The sequence below is a fragment of the Antechinus flavipes genome, chromosome 5, assembly GCF_016432865.1.
Source record: "Antechinus flavipes isolate AdamAnt ecotype Samford, QLD, Australia chromosome 5, AdamAnt_v2, whole genome shotgun sequence".
Classification (NCBI taxonomy): Eukaryota; Metazoa; Chordata; class Mammalia; order Dasyuromorphia; family Dasyuridae; genus Antechinus; species Antechinus flavipes.
In genome coordinates this window covers 124,654,532-124,674,289 of record NC_067402.1, presented here as the reverse complement: position 1 = coordinate 124,674,289, position 19,758 = coordinate 124,654,532, and the positions used below count along the sequence as shown (strand labels likewise).

The 19,758-nt window shown below is 33.9% G+C and overlaps 1 protein-coding gene across 3 annotated transcripts in view; it reads left to right on the top strand.

The window, feature by feature from the left end:
* The window catches only part of KCND2 (potassium voltage-gated channel subfamily D member 2), a 600,774-nt gene extending 581,857 nt beyond the window's left edge, over positions 1-18,917 (top strand). For 2 of the 3 annotated variants that reach the window (XM_052001500.1, XM_052001501.1), the window contains exons 4-7: positions 7,939-8,034; positions 9,608-9,703; positions 14,483-14,730; positions 16,185-18,917. In XM_052001500.1, the coding sequence (XP_051857460.1) occupies positions 7,939-8,034; positions 9,608-9,703; positions 14,483-14,730; positions 16,185-16,362 (618 nt within the window). In that variant the 3' untranslated portion in view covers positions 16,363-18,917. The remainder of the gene's footprint in view (positions 1-7,938; positions 8,035-9,607; positions 9,704-14,482; positions 14,731-16,184) is intronic. The other variant, XM_052001502.1, reaches the window with a different exon arrangement.
* The last annotated feature ends 841 nt before the right edge of the window (positions 18,918-19,758 follow it).

Genomic DNA, 19,758 nt, shown 5'->3' with positions numbered 1-19,758 from the left:
TTTTCAATAAGAAACAATAAGCAGGATGATTTTAGAAAGACCTAGACTTTGAACTGATGCTAAGTGAAATGAGCAGAACCAGGAGATCTTATACCCAGCAACAAGATTATATGATGATCAATTCTGATGGACATGACTCTTTCCAACAATGAGATGACTGAGGCTATTTCCAATGATCTTGTGATGGAGAGAGCCATCTACACCCAGAGAGTGGACTATGGGAACTGAGTGTGGACCACAACATAGCATTTTCACTCTTTTTCTTGTTGTTTGCTTGCATTTTCTTTTTTTTTTTTTTTTGCATTTTTTTCCTTTTTTATCTGACTTTTCTTGTGCAGCAAGATTATTGTATAAATACATATACATATATTGTATTTGATATATATTTTAACATGTTTAACATATATTGGATTACTTACCATCTAGGGGAGGGATAAGGGGAAGAGGGAAAAATTTGAAAACAAGATTTTGTAAAGGTCAATGTTGAAAAATTACCATGCATATGTTTTTTAAAAAAAAAAAAAGCTTTAATAAAAAAAAAAGAAGAAGACGACAAAGCAAGGCAAAAATTATATTTGAGATGTGTATTATTTGTTAGGTACTATCTTAAAGAAGATTAATCAATACCATGGAAATAATCTCAAAGAAAGGCACTAACATTAAGAAAGAGTAGGAAAGGCTCCTTATAGAAAGTGGAATTTTATTCAAGCCTGAAGGAAGCCTGAGAAACCCAGAGACAAGGACTAGAACATGTAGAGGGCCTCAGATAGTGGGGGATTTCTGGGTGAGGTATAAGACCCTTCAGCCCAGAGGAAACCTGCTAACAATATCTGGTTTGGCTCCCCATTTTCCCTTTGGTGTTCTCACTTTTCCTGAGAAGTCAAGGAGGGTTTGATCACCTTTATTATACTTGAAACAAGGATATTTACAAGGTGTTAACTCAGTGAAATGAATGATACAATGGTTATCTAGTTTACATATACTTAGTATTTAGCATGGTTATGTAATAGTTCTCTAGTTCACACATATTCAGGATGCTATAATGTAATTGTAATAGGGCATATAAGAACTGAGGACAGGCGTTAAAAGGACAGGATTACCTTTGTCCATAAATCCAAGGGAAGTGACAAAGTCAGACCTGGGCTTTTTAGCAAGATTACTTTAGCTGAGTGAAGCTGAATGAAGAATGCACTAGAATAAGGAGAAGCTTGAAGCAGAAAGGACAACAAATAGGTTATTGTAACAGTGTAGATGGGAAGTAATAAGAGCCCACACCAGTGTCAGAGGAAAGTGTCAGATGAGAGAACAGGGAGTAGACAAGGGATTTTCTGAAGGTAACATCAGACAAGACTTGGCAACTAATCAGATAAGAAGGTGAGGGAGAGACTGGATAGCATTTAGGTTGTGAGTCTGAGTGACTGGGAAGATGGTGATACCTTCAACAATAATAGAGAAGGCTTTTAAGGGCAAATATTTTATTTTGCCATTTTTAGGCTTCCACAATCTAATGTCGACCTATTTCAATACTCACATTCATATTAATAATGTTAATAATTGAATATAGCTACCTGAAGAAGATCTGAGTTCAAATCTGATCTCAAACTATCTGATCAATAGTTTATTAGCTATGTGTCCCTAAGGCTAGGCAAATCACTTAACTATATTTCCCTCTGTTCCCCCATCTATGAAGGAAGTGGCAAATCACTACAATATCTTGGCCAAGAAAACCCCAAATGGCGTCACAAAGAATTGTACAAGACTGAAATAATACAAGAAAAATAGCATTTGATAGTAATAATTAATAAAGTACTTTAAAGTTTGCAGAATCCTTTTAACCTACAATGTTTCATTTGAGCTTCTTGGCAATTGTCTATACTAAAATTAATATCCCCATTTTACAGATAGAAACAGATTCAGAGAAGTTATACCTTGCTCATGGTTTCTGCTACTAATAAGTATCTCAAGTAGGATTTCAACACAGATCTTTCTGCCTCTAAGTCTATCCTTTAGCCTCTACACCATACTATCTCTCATTACCTTTCATGCATTTTATTATCTAGCTTCTAAATAGAGAGTTTCCTAAACTCAAGATCCCTTCTTCTGCTTTGGTACCTTTGCATAGTCATTTGCATACTTGGAATGGATTCCTTTCTCTGTGTCTCAAAATACATTTATCTTTTCACAACATTTAGTGTTTTCCCTCTTCTCTGATTACCTTGCACTTACTTCTCTATGTACATGATATATTTCTCCCAGTCAAATCTCACCTCCTGGAAGGCAGGGATTCTTTCATTTTTGTACAAATCTGTGTCCTATCCTCAACACCTGGCACAAGGCACTTTACATTTGGCAAGAATTTATGACGCATTTCTATCCTGCAGTTTCATCAGTGTGGTGATTCCTAGAGTAGAACTTATTTTCATTAATGCAAATCAGCAACTTAGAGTTTTAGAAACTTAAGAGTCTTAGACAGTTGCCTTCAGCAGTTAAAGGTGAAATTGCCCATGTTTACAGCTAGTAATATTTCAGCAAAAGTCTTGAAACCCGTTCTCCCTGACTTCAAGGCAAGCACTTTCTATTACCTGTATAACATTAGGGAATTGATCTAGTTTCTCTGGCCTCAGTTTCCTCATCCATAAAATTAAATGACTGGACTAAGTGATCTCTAATATCTTATATATATATATGAACCTATTATTCACTTTGCATGTTGCTTCTTGCCTTGCACATAGTAGACACTTAAGAATTAGTTGAATTTAAACTTGAATCTGCAGCTGATTTTCTTTTAACCTTAGCAATCCATGCTGCCAAAACTATCTGCCTGAGTGGGGTAAAGATTTAATGAATTTCTCTAGTGTTTTTATGGAATAATTTCCTTCAGTTACAAATTGGACCAAAAGGTATAACTCTTTGCATATAAAAGGTAGCTAGCTTTCATTAGCCATATGGTAAGGTGTTCTACAAAGCCTATTAAAAACCTATTACCAAATATAATACTATAATCATATTTGGAGGAGGAAAGGAGAACTTATAGGTTTAAATTAGTGTGGTTCATTTTTTAACAATATTGTTCATAGTTAGTTAAAATGGCTGTTGTCTTATAAAAGAATTGGTATTTTTCCATCTGTGTCTCTAACTAGTCCTATGGTAGTGATTACTTTCAAATACATGGACTTATCATTGTGATTAATATATTTAATTTTCCTGTATTGAGCATTACTTTGGATTAAGGTATTTGTCTCATAAATAAAAGAAAGCGATGTTTCCCAGTGCTGCTACTAAGTTCTAAGAAAGTAAAAGAGAGACAGATGGATAGAGTATCAGAGAAAGAGAAAACCAGAGTTTTTAAAGTAGCCACATCATAGGCAACATAATCACTGTTGTGGTGGCAGAAAGTTAATAACACCTAGTGTGACCAGATTAAGTTTAGGAATAAATTTCCATTCCAAGCCAGTTTCTACCAATTAAATGTATATATAAGTAGAATATTAGCTTCTGGAGAGCAACCACTATTTTGATTTTCATTATGTATCCTCAGTACCTAGATACCTGGAACAAAATGGGTATTTAACTAATTGATACTATTTTTTACTTTGTACTTGGGTTTCCCTATCTTTCTTGACTAAAAGTACAAAAGCTATTTCAAGAACCTCCTACCTGCCTATTGTATTATCTAGTTGTTTTCAATAATCATCAGCTCGTGAGTATCAGAGGCAGAATGTGTATCCAGGTTTTCTTGACTAGAACACTGTTATATTCCCTCCCTCTTTCTCTGAAAAAAAATTATCTGAAAAGATTCTCTATGCAAACTTCTCTTAAGCAAATTGCATAAAAAGTTTGTAGCAGCCCTTTTTGTAGTGGCAAGAAACTGGAAACTGAGTGGATGTCCATCAGTTGGAGAATGGCTGAATAAATTATAGTATATGAATGTTATAATAATTGTTCTATAAGAAATGATCAGCAGGATAATTTCAGAAAGGTCTAGAGAGACTTATATAAACTGATGATAAGTGAATAGAACCAGGAGATCATTGTACATAGCAACAGCTAGATTACATGATTCTGACAGATGTGGCTCTTTTCAAGAGGAAGGTGATTCAAGCCAGTTCCAATGATCTTATGATGAAGAGAGTCATTTGCACCCAGAGAGAAAATTGTGGTGACTGAGTGTGGATCACAACATAGTATTTTCATCTCTTTTATTGTTGTTTGTTTGTATTTGGTTTTCTTTCTCGTTTTTTTTTCCTTTTTTATCTGATTTTTCTTATGCAGCATGATAATTGTGGAAGTGTGTATAGAAAAATTACAAATGTTTAACATATTGTATTACTTGCCATCTAGAGAAGGGGGTGGGAGGAAGAGAAGGAAAAAAAAAACTGAAACACAAAATTTTACAAAGGTGAATGTTGAAAATTATATGTTTTGAATTTTTTAAATCATAATAAGTAAATTGTACAGAACTTCTATTTATAAGCTTGCTTTGTTCACACACACACACACACACACACACACACACACACAATTAATCCAGTGTGGTACAAGAGAACTGTCTTGCTTCTTGAATTTGATCCACAGAAGGATTGATCATTCTGGAGGTAATTGACCTCCTGAGTGAAAATGTCCCTTTCTGTGATGAAAGATTATGAGTTGTTACCCTAACATAGGATGTCTCTATATTGCACAAAATGACCCCTGTATCTGATAGCTATTCAATTATATTGGTCACTGCTCACAGCTAAAGCAGATAGATAATTCATAAAAGTATACTATTTGGTAGTCTAGTGAGACCAGTTTATCTAGAGAATGGGCAAGAATATATTTCTCTTTGAACAACAGAGATTGAAAATGCACACTTATTTGCCTCCCCAAAAAACATATCTGTAGCCCCCAATTGATTGTATATAGTGGGTTAAATAGCAGGGCTTTTTTATATAATTATAACTTTTTATTGACAGAACCCATGTCTGGGTAATTTTTTACAACATTATCCCTTGCGCTCACTTCTGTTCCGACTTTTCCCCTCTCTCCCTCCACCCTCTCCCCCAGATGGCAAGCAGTCCTATACATGTTAAATATGCCACAGTATATCCTAGATACAATATATGTGTGCAGAACCGAACAGTTCTCTTGTTGCACAGGGAGAATTGGATTCAGAAGGTAAAAATAACCCGGGAAGAAAAACAAAAATGCAAAAAGTTTACATGCATTTCCCAGTGTTCTTTCTTTGGGTGCAGCTGCTTCTGTCCATCATTGATCAATTGAAACTGAGTTAGATCTTTTCTTTGTCGAAGAAATCTACTTCCATCAGAATACATCCTCATACAATGTCATTGTTGAAGTACATAATGATCTCCTGGTTCTGCTCATTTCACTTAGTATCAGTTCATGTAAGTCTTTCCAAGCCTCTCTGTATTCATCCTGCTGATCATTTCTTACAGAACAATAATATTCTATAACATTCATATACCACAATTTACCCAACCATTTTTCAATTGATGGATATCCATTTATTTTCCACTTTGTAGCTACTACAAACAGGGCTGCCACAAACATTTTGGCACATACAGGTCCCTTTCCCTTTTTTAATATCTCTTTGGGGTATAAGCCCAGTAGTAGCACTGCTGGACCAAAGGGTATGCACAGTTTGATAACTTTGGGGGCATAATTCCAGATTGCTCTCCAGAATGGAGATAAATTGATAAATTATTGTTACTAATTGGTCCTTAGCTCCAACAATGCATCAGAGTCCCAGTTTTCCCACATCCCCTCCGACATTCATCATTATTTTTTCCTGTCCTCTTAGCCAATCTGACATGTGTGTAGTGGTATCTCAGAATTGTCTTAATTTGCATTTCTCTGATCAATAATGATTTGGAACACTCTTTCATATGAGTGGAAACAGTTTCAATTTCATCATCTGAAAATTGTCTGTTCATATCCTTTGACCATTTATCAGTTGGAGAATGGCTTGATTTCTTATAAATTAGAATCAATTTTCTATATATTTTGGAAATGAGGTCTTTATCAGAACCTTTAACTGTGAAAATGTTTTCCCTAGTTTGTTGCTTCCCATCTAATCTTGTTTGCATTAGTTTTGTTTGTTCAAAGGCTTTTAAATTTGATATAATCAAAAATTTCTATTTTGTGATCAATAATGATCTCTAGTTCATCTTTGGTCACAAATTTCTTCCTCCTCCACAAGTCTGAGAGGGAAACTATCCTATGTTCCTCTAATTTATTTATAAGCTCATTCTTTATGCCTAAATCATGGACCCATTTTGATCTTCTCTTGGTATACGGTGTGGGTCCATGCCTAATTTCTGAATGACAGGGCTTTTTAAATGATTGTTGTTGTTCCTGGGTCACAAGGATACTCAATATTATCAGTGGGATATTGTCATTGAAATAAGCAAAAATATATGCACAACAATATTGATTTTTTTTCTCTCTGATATGATTATATCTTTGGGGGTTAGGGGGGTAGGATGGTGTAGTGTTGGAATTAAAAGTTCTTAATATAAGAATTAGATGAGATATTCAATGCTGACATTAATGGATCTTCCTATTTGATTACTTAAGTGAAAGCTTTCTCAAACTCAACAGGAGTCACCCAAAGGAACAGGAGAAAGAAAGATGCAACAGGAGAAGGATTCTGAGGCAGCAACTTCTCCTCCCCAAAAGTAGAGAAAATCTGGTATTTCTACACATGATATTCCATCCCTGTCTTTGTGCCTTTATATAGGTTGTCCCCCAAATCTGTAGTGAAATCCTTCTAAATCAGTTTTCTCGATTTTATTAGATATTAGTTTCCATAAAAAAATATTTTGTATCTATTTTGAATCTATTTATGTACCTATCCTTTTTCTCCCTACATAATTACTTGATTGTGGAGACTGTTTTATTCTTGTCTTTTTATCTCCAGTGCATAGCACAACACTGAAATATAATAGGCACTTAAGAAATATTTGTTTATTGATGAATTGATTGACAAATTCTGTCTACCTATCATTCTTTCATGCTCAGACCATAAATAACACCGCCATAGCAAGACAGGGAGGAGCTCCCCCAGAGGTATTACTAGGGATCTTGAGGAATAATAGTCTTCAGACCATGGCAGGAAGAGGGAGTCCATAGTGATCCTGAGATAAGATGATTCTGGGACATGAGGCTTTTTCTAGAGCTCCAGAGCTCACAAGTCTTTTCATTCCTCAGGACAGCTCATTGATATAATCAAGCTAATTTTAAGTATTTTATAGGAAGAGAAAGTGTCCCACATCAGATTCAATTAGATCTATATTTCCAAAGTAATAGGCAAGAAGGCATCAATCAATCAGAAAACTGAAAGTTTCTAAACTACAGTCTTTCAAGAAAAGAAGATCCAGCTATGCGGGGTTTCAAAGAGGGATCAGAAGAAAAGAGACAGTCACCAGAAAGAAGAACTTTTTGGATACTGAAGGACAAGCCTCTCAAAGCTGGAAACTGTATATTTGGCTTTTTTTTTTAATGAACTACCACACATCTGTGTCAGAAACAAGATCAAAGGAAGAGAATTCAATAAAATAGAAAACAAAAAAACCATGCAAGAAAATTAAAATATATTTTAAAGAATACCAGTTCTTATTGGTACATTTATACTCAGGTAAATTTTCTGAAGTCAGCAATTCTTACTAAAAAGCTAAAACTTTAATACTCCAAATAAGGTTGTATATTTCCTTCCATAATTTTCATGTGTTGAAACTATGTTATTAGAAGGGCTGCCTGTGTTAATGAGATCATGGCTATATAAGTAAGATGGAATCATATTTTCAAATAAATGTTATAGAGGAAAAGCTAGAATGCTTAAAAATAATACTAATATATTGTGTTTAATTGAAATATATTTTATCAACAGATGAACCTAGCAAAAAGTCATTTTTCTTTTTTTATCTTTTGATATAGAAAGCAAGGCTTGCAAGAATCCGGGCAGCCAAGAGTGGAAGTGCTAATGCTTACATGCAGAGCAAACGAAATGGATTACTGAGTAACCAACTCCAGGTAATATATTGGAAAAACAACAACTGGCCACAGTTATATTAACAATGTTTCAAACATCTTACCCTATTAGTTGCTTTGTTATCTTTTCCTTTTTCCTTTTCTCATGCCTGTGATTTCTTTATTATAAAAAAATTTTCAAGGTGAGGAGACTTCCTCTACCAATACACAAAAGCAATTGCCTAACAATTTATAGTTTTTGAGAGTTCTCTGTTAAGTGACTTATCCAAGATCACATAGTCAAAAAGTGTCAAGAGTGGAACTAGATTCCAGGATTTCCTAATTCCCATGTCATTTCTCTATTCATTAAGCTATGATTTTGTTTCTTCTAAATTTCATATTATATATTGACTAATTTTAAAAAATAATGAAACAATAAAAATATCATATTTCCTTTATCCCAGATCATGGAGAGTAATCATCAATGCTATGAATTTAGAATCAATGGTATTGCTAGGGAATGTATTTTCTTCTCTCACACTGAACCCCAGCCATGCATATGCAACATTTTTGACAATCTGTAAAAGACATGTAAGTAGGGTGTGGCCCCAGGACTTTGAATAATGTCAGCATCTTCTATGTTTTGATGCCCTGCAATGTTCTTTAATAGTATAACAACAATGGAGCTAAGGACCAATTAGCAACAATAATTTATCAAATTAGCACTCTACCAGATGGCAAGTTGACAGTTATGTCCAGAACAAACTCTACCCTACCCTGTTTCTGCTATCTCTTCCTCTTCAGAGAGACTCCCCAGCAAGATTTGGGGATCCATTTGTTCATCTGTGTTTCATGTCTTTTATCCACCAAAAAAAATTGCTGTAGTCTCCAGTTAATTTGAAGAATGTTGTAAAATTGTCCCAAAAATCTCAATTATTGAATTCTTTTGAATGTGTTTTAATTCGTAACACAATTCTTAGACTGGGATCCATCAGTTTAATTTTGTTTAATATTTTAGAAACTATATTTTATTATAATTGGTTTTCTTTATATTTTGTGTGTTTTATTTCATAATTTTAAAGACATTATTCCAGGAAGGGGTACATAGGCTTCATTCCACTGCCTAAGACAAACAAGTTAAAAGCTCTTTTCCTACCTGGATAGCTATGATTTCAGTCATCTTCATAACAAGGATGCTTTGAGATATGCAGTTTTGTATTTGATTCTCTTTTCTGTTTTACTAAATATTTGAAAATGCTTATTTTATTTGGCATTCATAAAATTCACAATAAAATTTAAAAATAAAGTAACTTTTATATCATTAAAGAGGCTTTCAGAATGTGTCTATAAAGTACTTATTTAAATTTGAAACCAACATAATGGCAGACTGACCCAGAGTTATAACAATAGTTAAAGCTTCCTAAAACATGATTTAAATGTCCAAATTAAGGAAATGCACTAGTCGTTTTGACTGCTGATCTTATAAGTCAAGAGCTGTTTTTCTGTCTGTTCAGTTTTGCTGGCAAACACTGCAATTATGGCTCATTGTAGCCCAAATCTTGCAGAAGCATGTGGCTAGCATCCCCATTGTTTGCAAATAAAATAGAAAGTAATACTGTATTCTCTGTGTTAACAGTCCTCTGGAGAAGATGAGCAGGCCTTTGTTAGCAAATCTGGCTCTTGCTTTGAAACCCAGCACCACCACCTGCTTCACTGTCTGGAAAAAACTACGGTAAGGAGATGGCATCAATGCCTTCCCCTGGACTACTATAACAATCTCATTTGCTTTTACAGAACCTTGTTGTTTATCATCATTCTTTTTCATAGAGTGACTCATCAACCTTGCATAAAACCCAATATTGAATCACATTGTATGACTGTTGAAAGTTCGAGCTGAGAAATATTTTCAGATATGTATTTGGGAAATGTTTTTTCACATTGTATTATGGCATTTGAATGGGAAACCAAACACTTAATAAGGAGCTTCATACGAATACAAAGCCATTCTACTTTTGCAAAAGTCCTAAGCTATGTTATATATAATAATAAAAGATTTCTTTGTCTCTAAATGTCCTCAACTGAAAATGCTGACCAACAGAAAAAGATGGTCAGACACTTTCCTGAAATTTAGCATAACAAAATCAATCAAAATTAAAAGTAAATAATATTGTGTGTGATGCTTTCAAGTTTGCTAAGGACTTTACACACCTCACACCATATCCAATAGGAACAATAGAGTCATCTCTAATCCCGGGGTTAGGTTAAATTCTGAACTATGTTGAAAAACCTGTAACTCATTCAGAAAGGTCAATAGAATGTCCTTAAGCATATATAGTTGGGAAGGAGCTAAGTAGGCTATGTGTTTTTTTTTTTTTTTAAATAAGACATTCTGTTTTAGAAATCAGACAAAGGTGATGTGGTTGCTAAGGAAACAATTGAATATAAACTATTTTTTTTTTACTATGCCCAGCTTAAACCATTGATAAGGAAAAGGATGGGAACAAAGACTTCTATTCATATAGCAGAAAACAAACACAGGTTTTAAAAAATAACTGTCAGGAAAATTGATGATTGGAAGAAAAGATTTAACACATAAGCATGATTACTTTTGAAGATGATGTACAAACATATAATTGTTACTTTGCCCTGATTTCCCATGAAATAAAAGAATAGACAAGGAAATCAAAAAGAGTAATGGGCTACTTTCAATTGAGCAGGAACATGTTAGTGAGGAAGGATAATTTAAGATTTTCCTTAAAGTCTACAAGTCTAGGATGAAAAAGATATTCTAGAACCACATATAGGAAGGGGATATCTTCACACTCAGTGAGGCATGTGTGAAGTGAACAACAGAATCATTCTACAAAATACAAGCTACCTAGTGAATGGAAGCATAATTGGAGACATTTAAATTGTACTTCACCTCCCATCTACCTCCACTCTGTAGTGTTTATAGATGAAATCATAAAATTTATATCTGCTTATGATGTAATTCCTTTGCACAGCTGATATCATTATCCCCATTTTACAAATGGGGACCTAAGTTCAATGAGAGGCTTAGAACCATTAAGTTGAACTTAAACTCATGTTCTGTAGACTTTAAAATCAGCACTCTATTCACTATGATACATTGCCTCTCGGTTGGTATGCAATTTTGTGTTAAAGCTTTGAAAAATGAATATAATGTGGTGTGGAAAATTAACATATTAACATAATTTCTTTTTGACCTATCCTTTTAATAGGTACTAGGCACAGTGGTTCTCAAACTTTTGTTCTCAGTCTCTTCATGTTGTTAAAAAAAAAACTATCGAGGATCTATTCAAAGAGTTTTTGTTCACATGGGTTACATTTATAGCTATTTACAATATTAGAAATAAAAAATAATTTTGAATTTGTAGACCCTGAGGTCTACAGGTTTTCAGAGACCCCAATAATTCTTTGGACTACACTTTGAGGACCACTGTAACTAGAGTTTAACTTATAAAAGTGATGCATCTTGTTTCATGTTTTTCCCCTGGGGCATTTCAGTGTACACACAGAGCCAATGGTTCTGTGTTATGTCATGGTTTCCTTAAGATAACACAATGATTGTCACATTCAATTAGGTTTAGACCTCATGTGAAATGAGACACTTATTCATTAAACAAGTGTAATATGATTCCTATGAACAAGATCCTAGGATCATAGATGGAAAATTGGAAGAAATTTGGGGTGCATTTCTATTCCCCCACCATAATATTACAGATAAGGAAAAGGTAGTCCAATAAAGTTGTGATTCCTCCAAAATCACAGACAGTAACAGAATTGGAATTTGAACTTAGACCTTCAAGTTAAATACTATTTCCAGTGTATCATGCTAACTTAGAGCAATAGAAATTTTATTATTGTTGAGCATATTCTGTTTGTACTCTACCCAACTAGTCCTCTTGATAAAATAAGGAGTAAGATTTTCAAAATAAGAGGGGAAAAAATTTTTGTCTTAATTAAGTAAATGATTGAGACTCTAAATTATTGCCTCAATTAGCAATAAATCTAATGTAAAAGTATTTTGATTCAGATCTAGATATGCACATTTTGTGGAAATAAATACTAATAAAGTACAGTTTTCTGAACAGGCCAATGAAGCATTGCTCTCCCATTTAAAAATTTTTATTCATTCAAATGTGGGAGAAAAAAGAAACCATGGAAATTTTCCCTATATTTTTTTTAATGAAAACAATACATCATTTAGTATTTTTGCTTTCATGGCATTTGCTTGAAATTAAAACATTCAACTTCTGTCAAATTTAATATTACCATCCTATAGATGCTTGTGTTACTTAATGGCTCTTTATTTATAATATGTCAGATGATTTTGTGTAAGAAAATTTATGCTATTCTGTACTGTTACCATGTTTTGATCCATATGCCCTCTGAATTGCATTTTTCTATGTTTAATGCACGTACTTAATATATGTAGCTTTTCTTGCACATATTATATTCTGAAAATAAAGAGTTTTGGTAATCCTAATACAATTTAATCAAATAGGAAGTGTTACAAAAAGTATATTTCTCAAATACATTCTCCTTTTTTAAAAATGTAAGTATTTTCCTTTGCGGGCAATGCAATGAGTTAATGAAGGCAATATTGGTTATTTGTGTTTGAGCATTATGTGATTATTCAAGAGTTATTGTGAAACCGTCTGTGAAATTCATAGATCCTGAAAAGACTTTGCTTTTTCATTAGCGGTAAAGAAGGTAGTTTGGTAGTTTGTTACTGATACAGGGTTGGGGTGGAGGATAGAGAGAATATAGGGGAAAGGGAAAGATGAAGAAAGAGGGGAAAATGTATGGAAGGAGAAAGTGGAAGAGCACATTCTTTCAGCATGACAACTCTAAGCCATTTGCTAATTAAGCCATTCCATTTATTTAACTAATAAATAATTCTATTTTTCTATAATTTTTCTGCATCCCAAGATTTTAGAAAAAATTCTAAAGACATGGAAACTATAAATGTATAATTTCCCAACTAATTTTTAGAATCTTTTGTCACTGAAAATGCCCATATGAAGCAGAAAAATTAAATAATAATAATGATTTCACCAATAATAATAGGTAGTATTTATATAATGCTTTAAAGTTTTCAAGTGTTTTAAAAACATTTATCTTTGAGGCAGCTAGGTGGTGCAGTGGATAGAGCACTAGCCCTGAAGTTGGAGGACCTGAGTTCAAATTAGACCTCAGATACTTAACACTGCCTAGCTGTGTGACCCTGGGCAAGTCACTTAATCCCAATTGCCTCATGAAAAATTTGTGTGTGTATGTGTGTGTGTGTGTGTGTGTGTGTGTGTGTGTGTGTGTATATACACACACATTTTCACATAACTGATGTAGATGAGGTAACTGAGGCAGATCAAAAGCAATTTATTTGCCCAGAGTCACACAACTAATAAATTTCTGAAATCAGATTAGAATTCATATTGATTCCAGGACCAGTCCTAGTGCCATCTGGTCACCTCCAAAATCCTCAGAACAGTACGGTTTCTTATATATTTTTCTTATATATATTTACATATATATTATATATATGTGTGTGTATTTATATGTTGGGGTTAGTTTTATTTTTAAAGATAGAACCTCCTGAAGATACTTCAAACCTACTACTGCACCAAAGTTTTGCATTTTTAACTCTTAACATAGAGATTTTGTGTGCAGATGTTGAGAAAATACAATTTGAAAAGGGATTCAGTCATCAAATTAGGAGTATATCAAAAACACAAGTATCTTTGAGATTTTGCTTGAAAATATAAATGTTCATTAGCAGCAAGTTAGCTTAGTGGATAAAGGATAAAGCACTGGATTTGGAAACAGGAAAACTTATGTTCCTGGTTCAAATCTGGCCTGACACTTACTGTGTGACAGTGGGCAAATCATTTGATCCTGTTTGCCTCAGTTCATCATTTGTTAAAAAAAAAAAAAAAAAAGAAAAAAAGAGCTGAAGAAGGAAATGGCAGACCATTCTAGTATCTCTACCAAGAAAACCCTTAAAAGGTTCAGAAAGGGTCAAAGGGTCACATAACTGAAACAACTGAATGATAACAAAAATAATTATTAGTATAAACAGAATTTTATACTTATGGTTGAAAGGTTCCTCTTAAAACAAAAGTGTCAAAGATATAGTCCATGGACTACACTCTCATGCAGCCCAAACTGGATTAAAATGCAACTGACAAATATTTAACAAAATAAATACAAATACAAGAAAACATAGATGTATTTTTCTAAGTCAATACGTGCCCACAGGGATCCTTAAGTACACATTCATGGTTCCTATTTCTATTTGAGTTAAACTCCATTATGCAGTTTTCTCAGAGGGGAAAAGACTCAGACTTGGCCTTTTCACCAGAAATAAGCACTGTGCAAAGCCTTAATGTATGAAAGCAAAAACAAGTTCTGAATTTATTTTGTAACTTATCTATCCCTTTTTTTTTCATATTTGTTTTCAACCCACATCCTTAATGATGTTGAACAGAATCACGAGTTTGTGGATGAACAGGTTTATGAAGAGAGCTGCATGGAAGTTTCAACAGTCAACCGGCCTTCAAGTCACAGCCCTTCTCTCTCATCACAACAAGGTGTCACCAGCACTTGCTGCTCAAGACGACACAAAAAAACTTTCCGGATCCCAAATGCCAATGTATCAGGGAGCCGCCAAGGCAGTGTACAAGAACTCAGTACTATACAAATCAGGTGTGTGGAGAGAACACCTTTATCTAACAGGTACTTGGAATGTTAAATTTGATCTGAGTTGATGACATAAATCATCCTCACTGTCATGGCAGGTATATGAACTTGCATGTGAATTTGTTCATGTACACATGCCTGCAACAATTTCACACACACTGCCAGAGATATACAACTGAGACCAGAGCAGTCAATGTAATGGGCAGAAGGAGGTCAGATAGACATGTACATGTACACATATCCATTAAGGGAGAATCCTACTCAATGCAATCCTACTTAAAAGTAGGAAAATGGAGAAGAGAAGGGAAAGAGATAGGGGCATTCCACCTTTAGAAGCACTCTTCCTTCTCCTATATGAGTACAAATGTAAGTGTCTGCATTCAGGAAAGGAAACCCTTTGGTTCATTTTTTTTTTTTAATTTAGAAAAATAGTAACATCTTTCAGTGCCTTTGAAGTTGGTGCTATGGAGACATAGGAAAGAAACTGAAGCTCTTCTACTTGCCCTCAAAGTACTTAAAATGCAACTTAAAATATAGAATTAATAAAAATGAAAACTTTTTTTTAAAACTTATTAGGAACTAAAAGAATTACCAGTTGACCAGATGAAAACTAAGACGACAGCTGTACAAAGCCATTGACTCAAAAGTGAGATACTGATCAAAAAACATTTTTTGAAAATAAGAAAAGCATTATCAAGAGAAATTTTTAAAAGTCGATTCACACAAAATGTATTCCAAGTCTCTTTTTATTATTTTCCATTTCCATATGTATATGTAGGGAGGGTGTGTGTGTGTGTGTGTGTGTGTGTGTGTGTGTGTGTGTGCATATTACAGCATATGAAGAAACTAGGTAAATAGTTAAATCTATGGCTTTTTGAATATAGCAAAAGGCTTTGGAAACACAGCTCAAACTTTTAAGAGCTTAAAATGTTTCTGTCTCTGAAGTCTGTCTTGTTTATATACAGTACCATCTAGAGTGGGAAAGAGTAATGTGCATTAGAGAATAATTCCATTCCCAAAACATAAACACCAGCAGCAGCTCTTGGCATGTGGTTTTAAATCATTGCCTAGGTAATCTAAAGAGGATTTTTAAAAAATAATAATAGTAATAATTCCTAAGGAACTTTTTAAATATCATTGACTTCAAGGATGTTAATTCAGTCAAAGTAAAAATCAATACACTAGTGTTAGTTCTACTAAGAATAAAGCCTCAGAAATTTTGAATTATCTAACCAAAATCAACTAGTTTTTAAACTTCAGTTTAATACTTCAGAATATCTTCAGTTAATATTGACTATGTTTGCAGGTTACATCATCTACTTTGTTATACTTTTTTTTAAAAGCATACCCAAAATGATCACAAATATTCTTAGGTTTAAAAATTTGATTCATTGAAACTTAGACATCTTCACCTCAATTCTGTGGTAAAGGCATATAAGAAAAATGTGGACAACTTACCTTGTTTTATTAATCCATTCTTTCCCCATCAGCCGATCCAGTTTAAATGCCAAAATGGAAGAGTGTGTTAAACTAAACTGTGAGCAACCTTACGTGACTACAGCAATAATAAGCATACCGACACCTCCAGTTACGACCCCTGAAGGAGATGACAGGCCAGAATCTCCAGAGTACTCAGGAGGAAACATTGTCAGAGTATCTGCTTTGTAAAACAATTGGAATAAGGACAGAGAGCAGTTGAGTCCTGACTGTGAAAGGGCTCTAAAGAGGAAGATGGAAGAAACATCCAGTCTTTTACAAATTAAACAGCAAAATGGAAGACCGGGTTGGTAGCAAAACCAAACATTGTTTCCAGACTTAAGGATGTGCATAAAAGGCCACCAAATGGCATTTCTGGGCATAAAGTTGACCTATTATACAGCGGAATAATCTGTGATCCTTTGACTTTACAAATGAGCACAATGAAATGCCTCCCATTGATGCTTCTTAAGATAAGAACTTTTTTAAAAAAAAATAAAATGAAATTTAAAAAACAACTTTGGACACCATGTTCCAGTTGAATGAAAAACACATATGGAAAACATTTTGATAACATGTTTTTTCCTGTAAAAACAAACAAACGTGAACATTGGCAAGTGAAGTATATTATGTTTTAAAAGAAAACCTCATATGACAGGTTTGTACTGACTGAAAGGAATACCATCATAATGCATGCTGAAATTCTTTGGAGCAGTGATCTCAGTTTACTTATGTTGTCTTCAGATTAGGCATGATAAACTTTAACTGTAGAAAGGGGCATTTCTGGGCACTTACAACAAGCTGATTGTTCCCATTCCATGGTAAACTCTACAAATAAACTCCACTTAGCAGGGCAATCTTTCTGGGTGAGATGCTCATCTGTGAGCCTGTAGTGTCCAGCTAGCTCAATATTGATTATCATTTTACCTTGCTTCCTAGATACTGTTACAACTGCAATAATCCATTGTACACCTGTTGTTTCAGGGATCAGGACTTTCTGTTTGTTTGTTTTAAATTCCAGAATTCTTTAACAGTTAGTGCCACAGTCAGAGAAAAAAACTCTTTGATGTAGCCCAAGTTTTTTGGTAAGTTTTAAATCCAAACTGTTGTACGATAGATTTTTTTTTCAAGACTAGTCTTCTTGTCCACTGTAGTCCTGTGACACGGTGAATTGTCAGTTCATGTATTTCTAGCTCACCTCTCTAATGACATTTTAAAGGTTTCTCATTAGCAGCTGGGTTAACCTTTTTTGTAGTACCAATGGCTTTCCTACTTTTATATTAACTGACAAGGTCTCTTACTAGTGAAATATGATAATCAACCCCTCTGTCCTTATCAAAAAGTAGTGAAGGGGGGCAAAGGAGTTATTTGACAAATGAGTACTTATCTTTAAGCCTCTTTGCTGTTAACAACTAGCCCGGATATTGAATTTATCTTGAGGTGTTTTGTGCAAACAGTCCCAATAGGCTGGGACAAATGCCACAGCACCAAGTAGTCTTACAGCCGTACCTACACATTTTTCTACTTATTTTGCTTTGGGTCTGATTAGATTACATTTTCTCAAAAATATTTTGAGAGTAACTAACATGAGTCTAAATATGGAGCTCAAGCTAGGAAGCTTTCTATACCAATACTTAAAGAAAGATTGCTTTCTCTCTTAGTTCAAGAAAGCAACACAAATCTTTTTCTAGAAAGAGATTCTTGTAAACAGCAGTTTCCTCCCATGATGGAGGACAAGCTGTTTGGTGATGCAAACTTGATCTCTGTGTACATTAAGTGGAAACGTGTTTATATTTTAAAGACTATTGTATCAGCAGACATGTCTGCATGTACCAGTGTGAACAGTTTTATGTCAATCAAAAAGCTCTGTCCATTCCAAGATTCTACTACAAGGGATACAGTTTAACTTCTATATGTGTAGGGGGAAAGATTATTGTTCCCTTTAAAAAATTTTTCTTAATGTTTGTCATAAGAAGACAAAATGTCATCCCCTGTATACTAATTTGTGATTTTTTTTGAAAGATTTTACTTGGTTTTACATTTTTATAGTTGCCCCAAGACAAGGTTGTAAACACAGTAGGCATTAGATAAATGCTTATAGAATGAAAAAAATAAGAAAACTTAAATTTTACTTGGGAAGAAGTGACTTTACTCATAATATTTCTTGAACAAATTACTAATTTGCTAGCAGCTTGAAAATTAATCATTCCTAAAGCCTGCTTCTTATCACTTTGTGCTTTGAAGTCCATTGTACAATGAAACTTCTTTGATAACAGATAATGAAATTTTTGTTATTATTAAATACAGACTAAGGAAACTGCAATGCAGGAATACTTAGGGTTTTAACTCCTTAATTACCAATTTTATTTTTAATATCCTAAATGTTCAAGAAAATGTGGCGAAAATTCTCCAATTGGTAGTTGGCCCCTCATCCTACTCATCACTTATGCAAAACTCTTTTATTTCTACTGAAATTAAAAAAAGAAAACTTTTTTTGGTGTTTTAGGTGATTTTTCAAATACTGTGTTGGTAGTGAATGACTGTTGATGACTGTGTAAAGTGCATCTGTACTGTAAATGAAATGTAATTATTTCTGTGTACCATATGAAGCAACCAAGGTTGTTGTTTTTGACAATTTTGTTTGAAATTCATATATCTTATTTTGGAGGATAGCATAATAACTGCGTTGTGCTGAAAAAGAAATAGACATTTGAGGAATAATAAAATAAAACATCTGCATGCTTGAACAGGACTAACGGGTTTTGCAATAACTAACTTTTTCTTCCTAGACTGTTTTCTGCATTTCCAAATTCCATGCACAACAGGTTTAACTTCTGTAGGGCATTGTATTTGAGCCAGGTCCCCTAGGAACACTTTCAAAAGTCATACCGGAGAAATGGATGAACCCCTGTCTTTGAAACCAGTAAAATTCAAGTTATCATCCTGCCTTTTGTCGTAAAGTTATTCACCTTTACTCACAGGCTTATGGGCAACTTTCTATGATCTTAATTTTCTGAGAAGTTACTGATACTGAAGTTTGTCAGGAGTTTCCAGTAGGTATGCTCACAAGTTTTAATCAGAAAGAAAATCTATAAAGTTAGACAACAATGGACCTTATTATTCTAATCATGTGACATATAGATAGCCTGGGCCACCCATTAAAATAGCAAATTGCTATCATGAATCTGAACTTGACTAAAATTTGGTGTGGTTTAATGGTAGAGGTGGTGGCAGTGGCAGTAGCAGTGGTGATGATAATAGTGCTCATGGTGGTTAGTATGTGTATGTGAGAAGGAAGATTTCAAACCCAAATTTTCTTTATTTTCCCTGAAGCCAGTTCTCTTTTTTTCATATCATATTATCACTTGTGAAACTATGAATGTTAGTATGCAATCTCTATATTATATGGCTCCTACCCAACTGTAATATTTCAATCCTCAAGTTAATTTTGCAAATATTTGAAAAACTACATATTAGCAGAGAACAAGGAGAATATCCATACCACAATATAATTAAATTATAAGGGGTTCAAGGAATCACTTTTTTAGCTTTCCACCACATCACATGCCTCAAATTACTGAATAATCC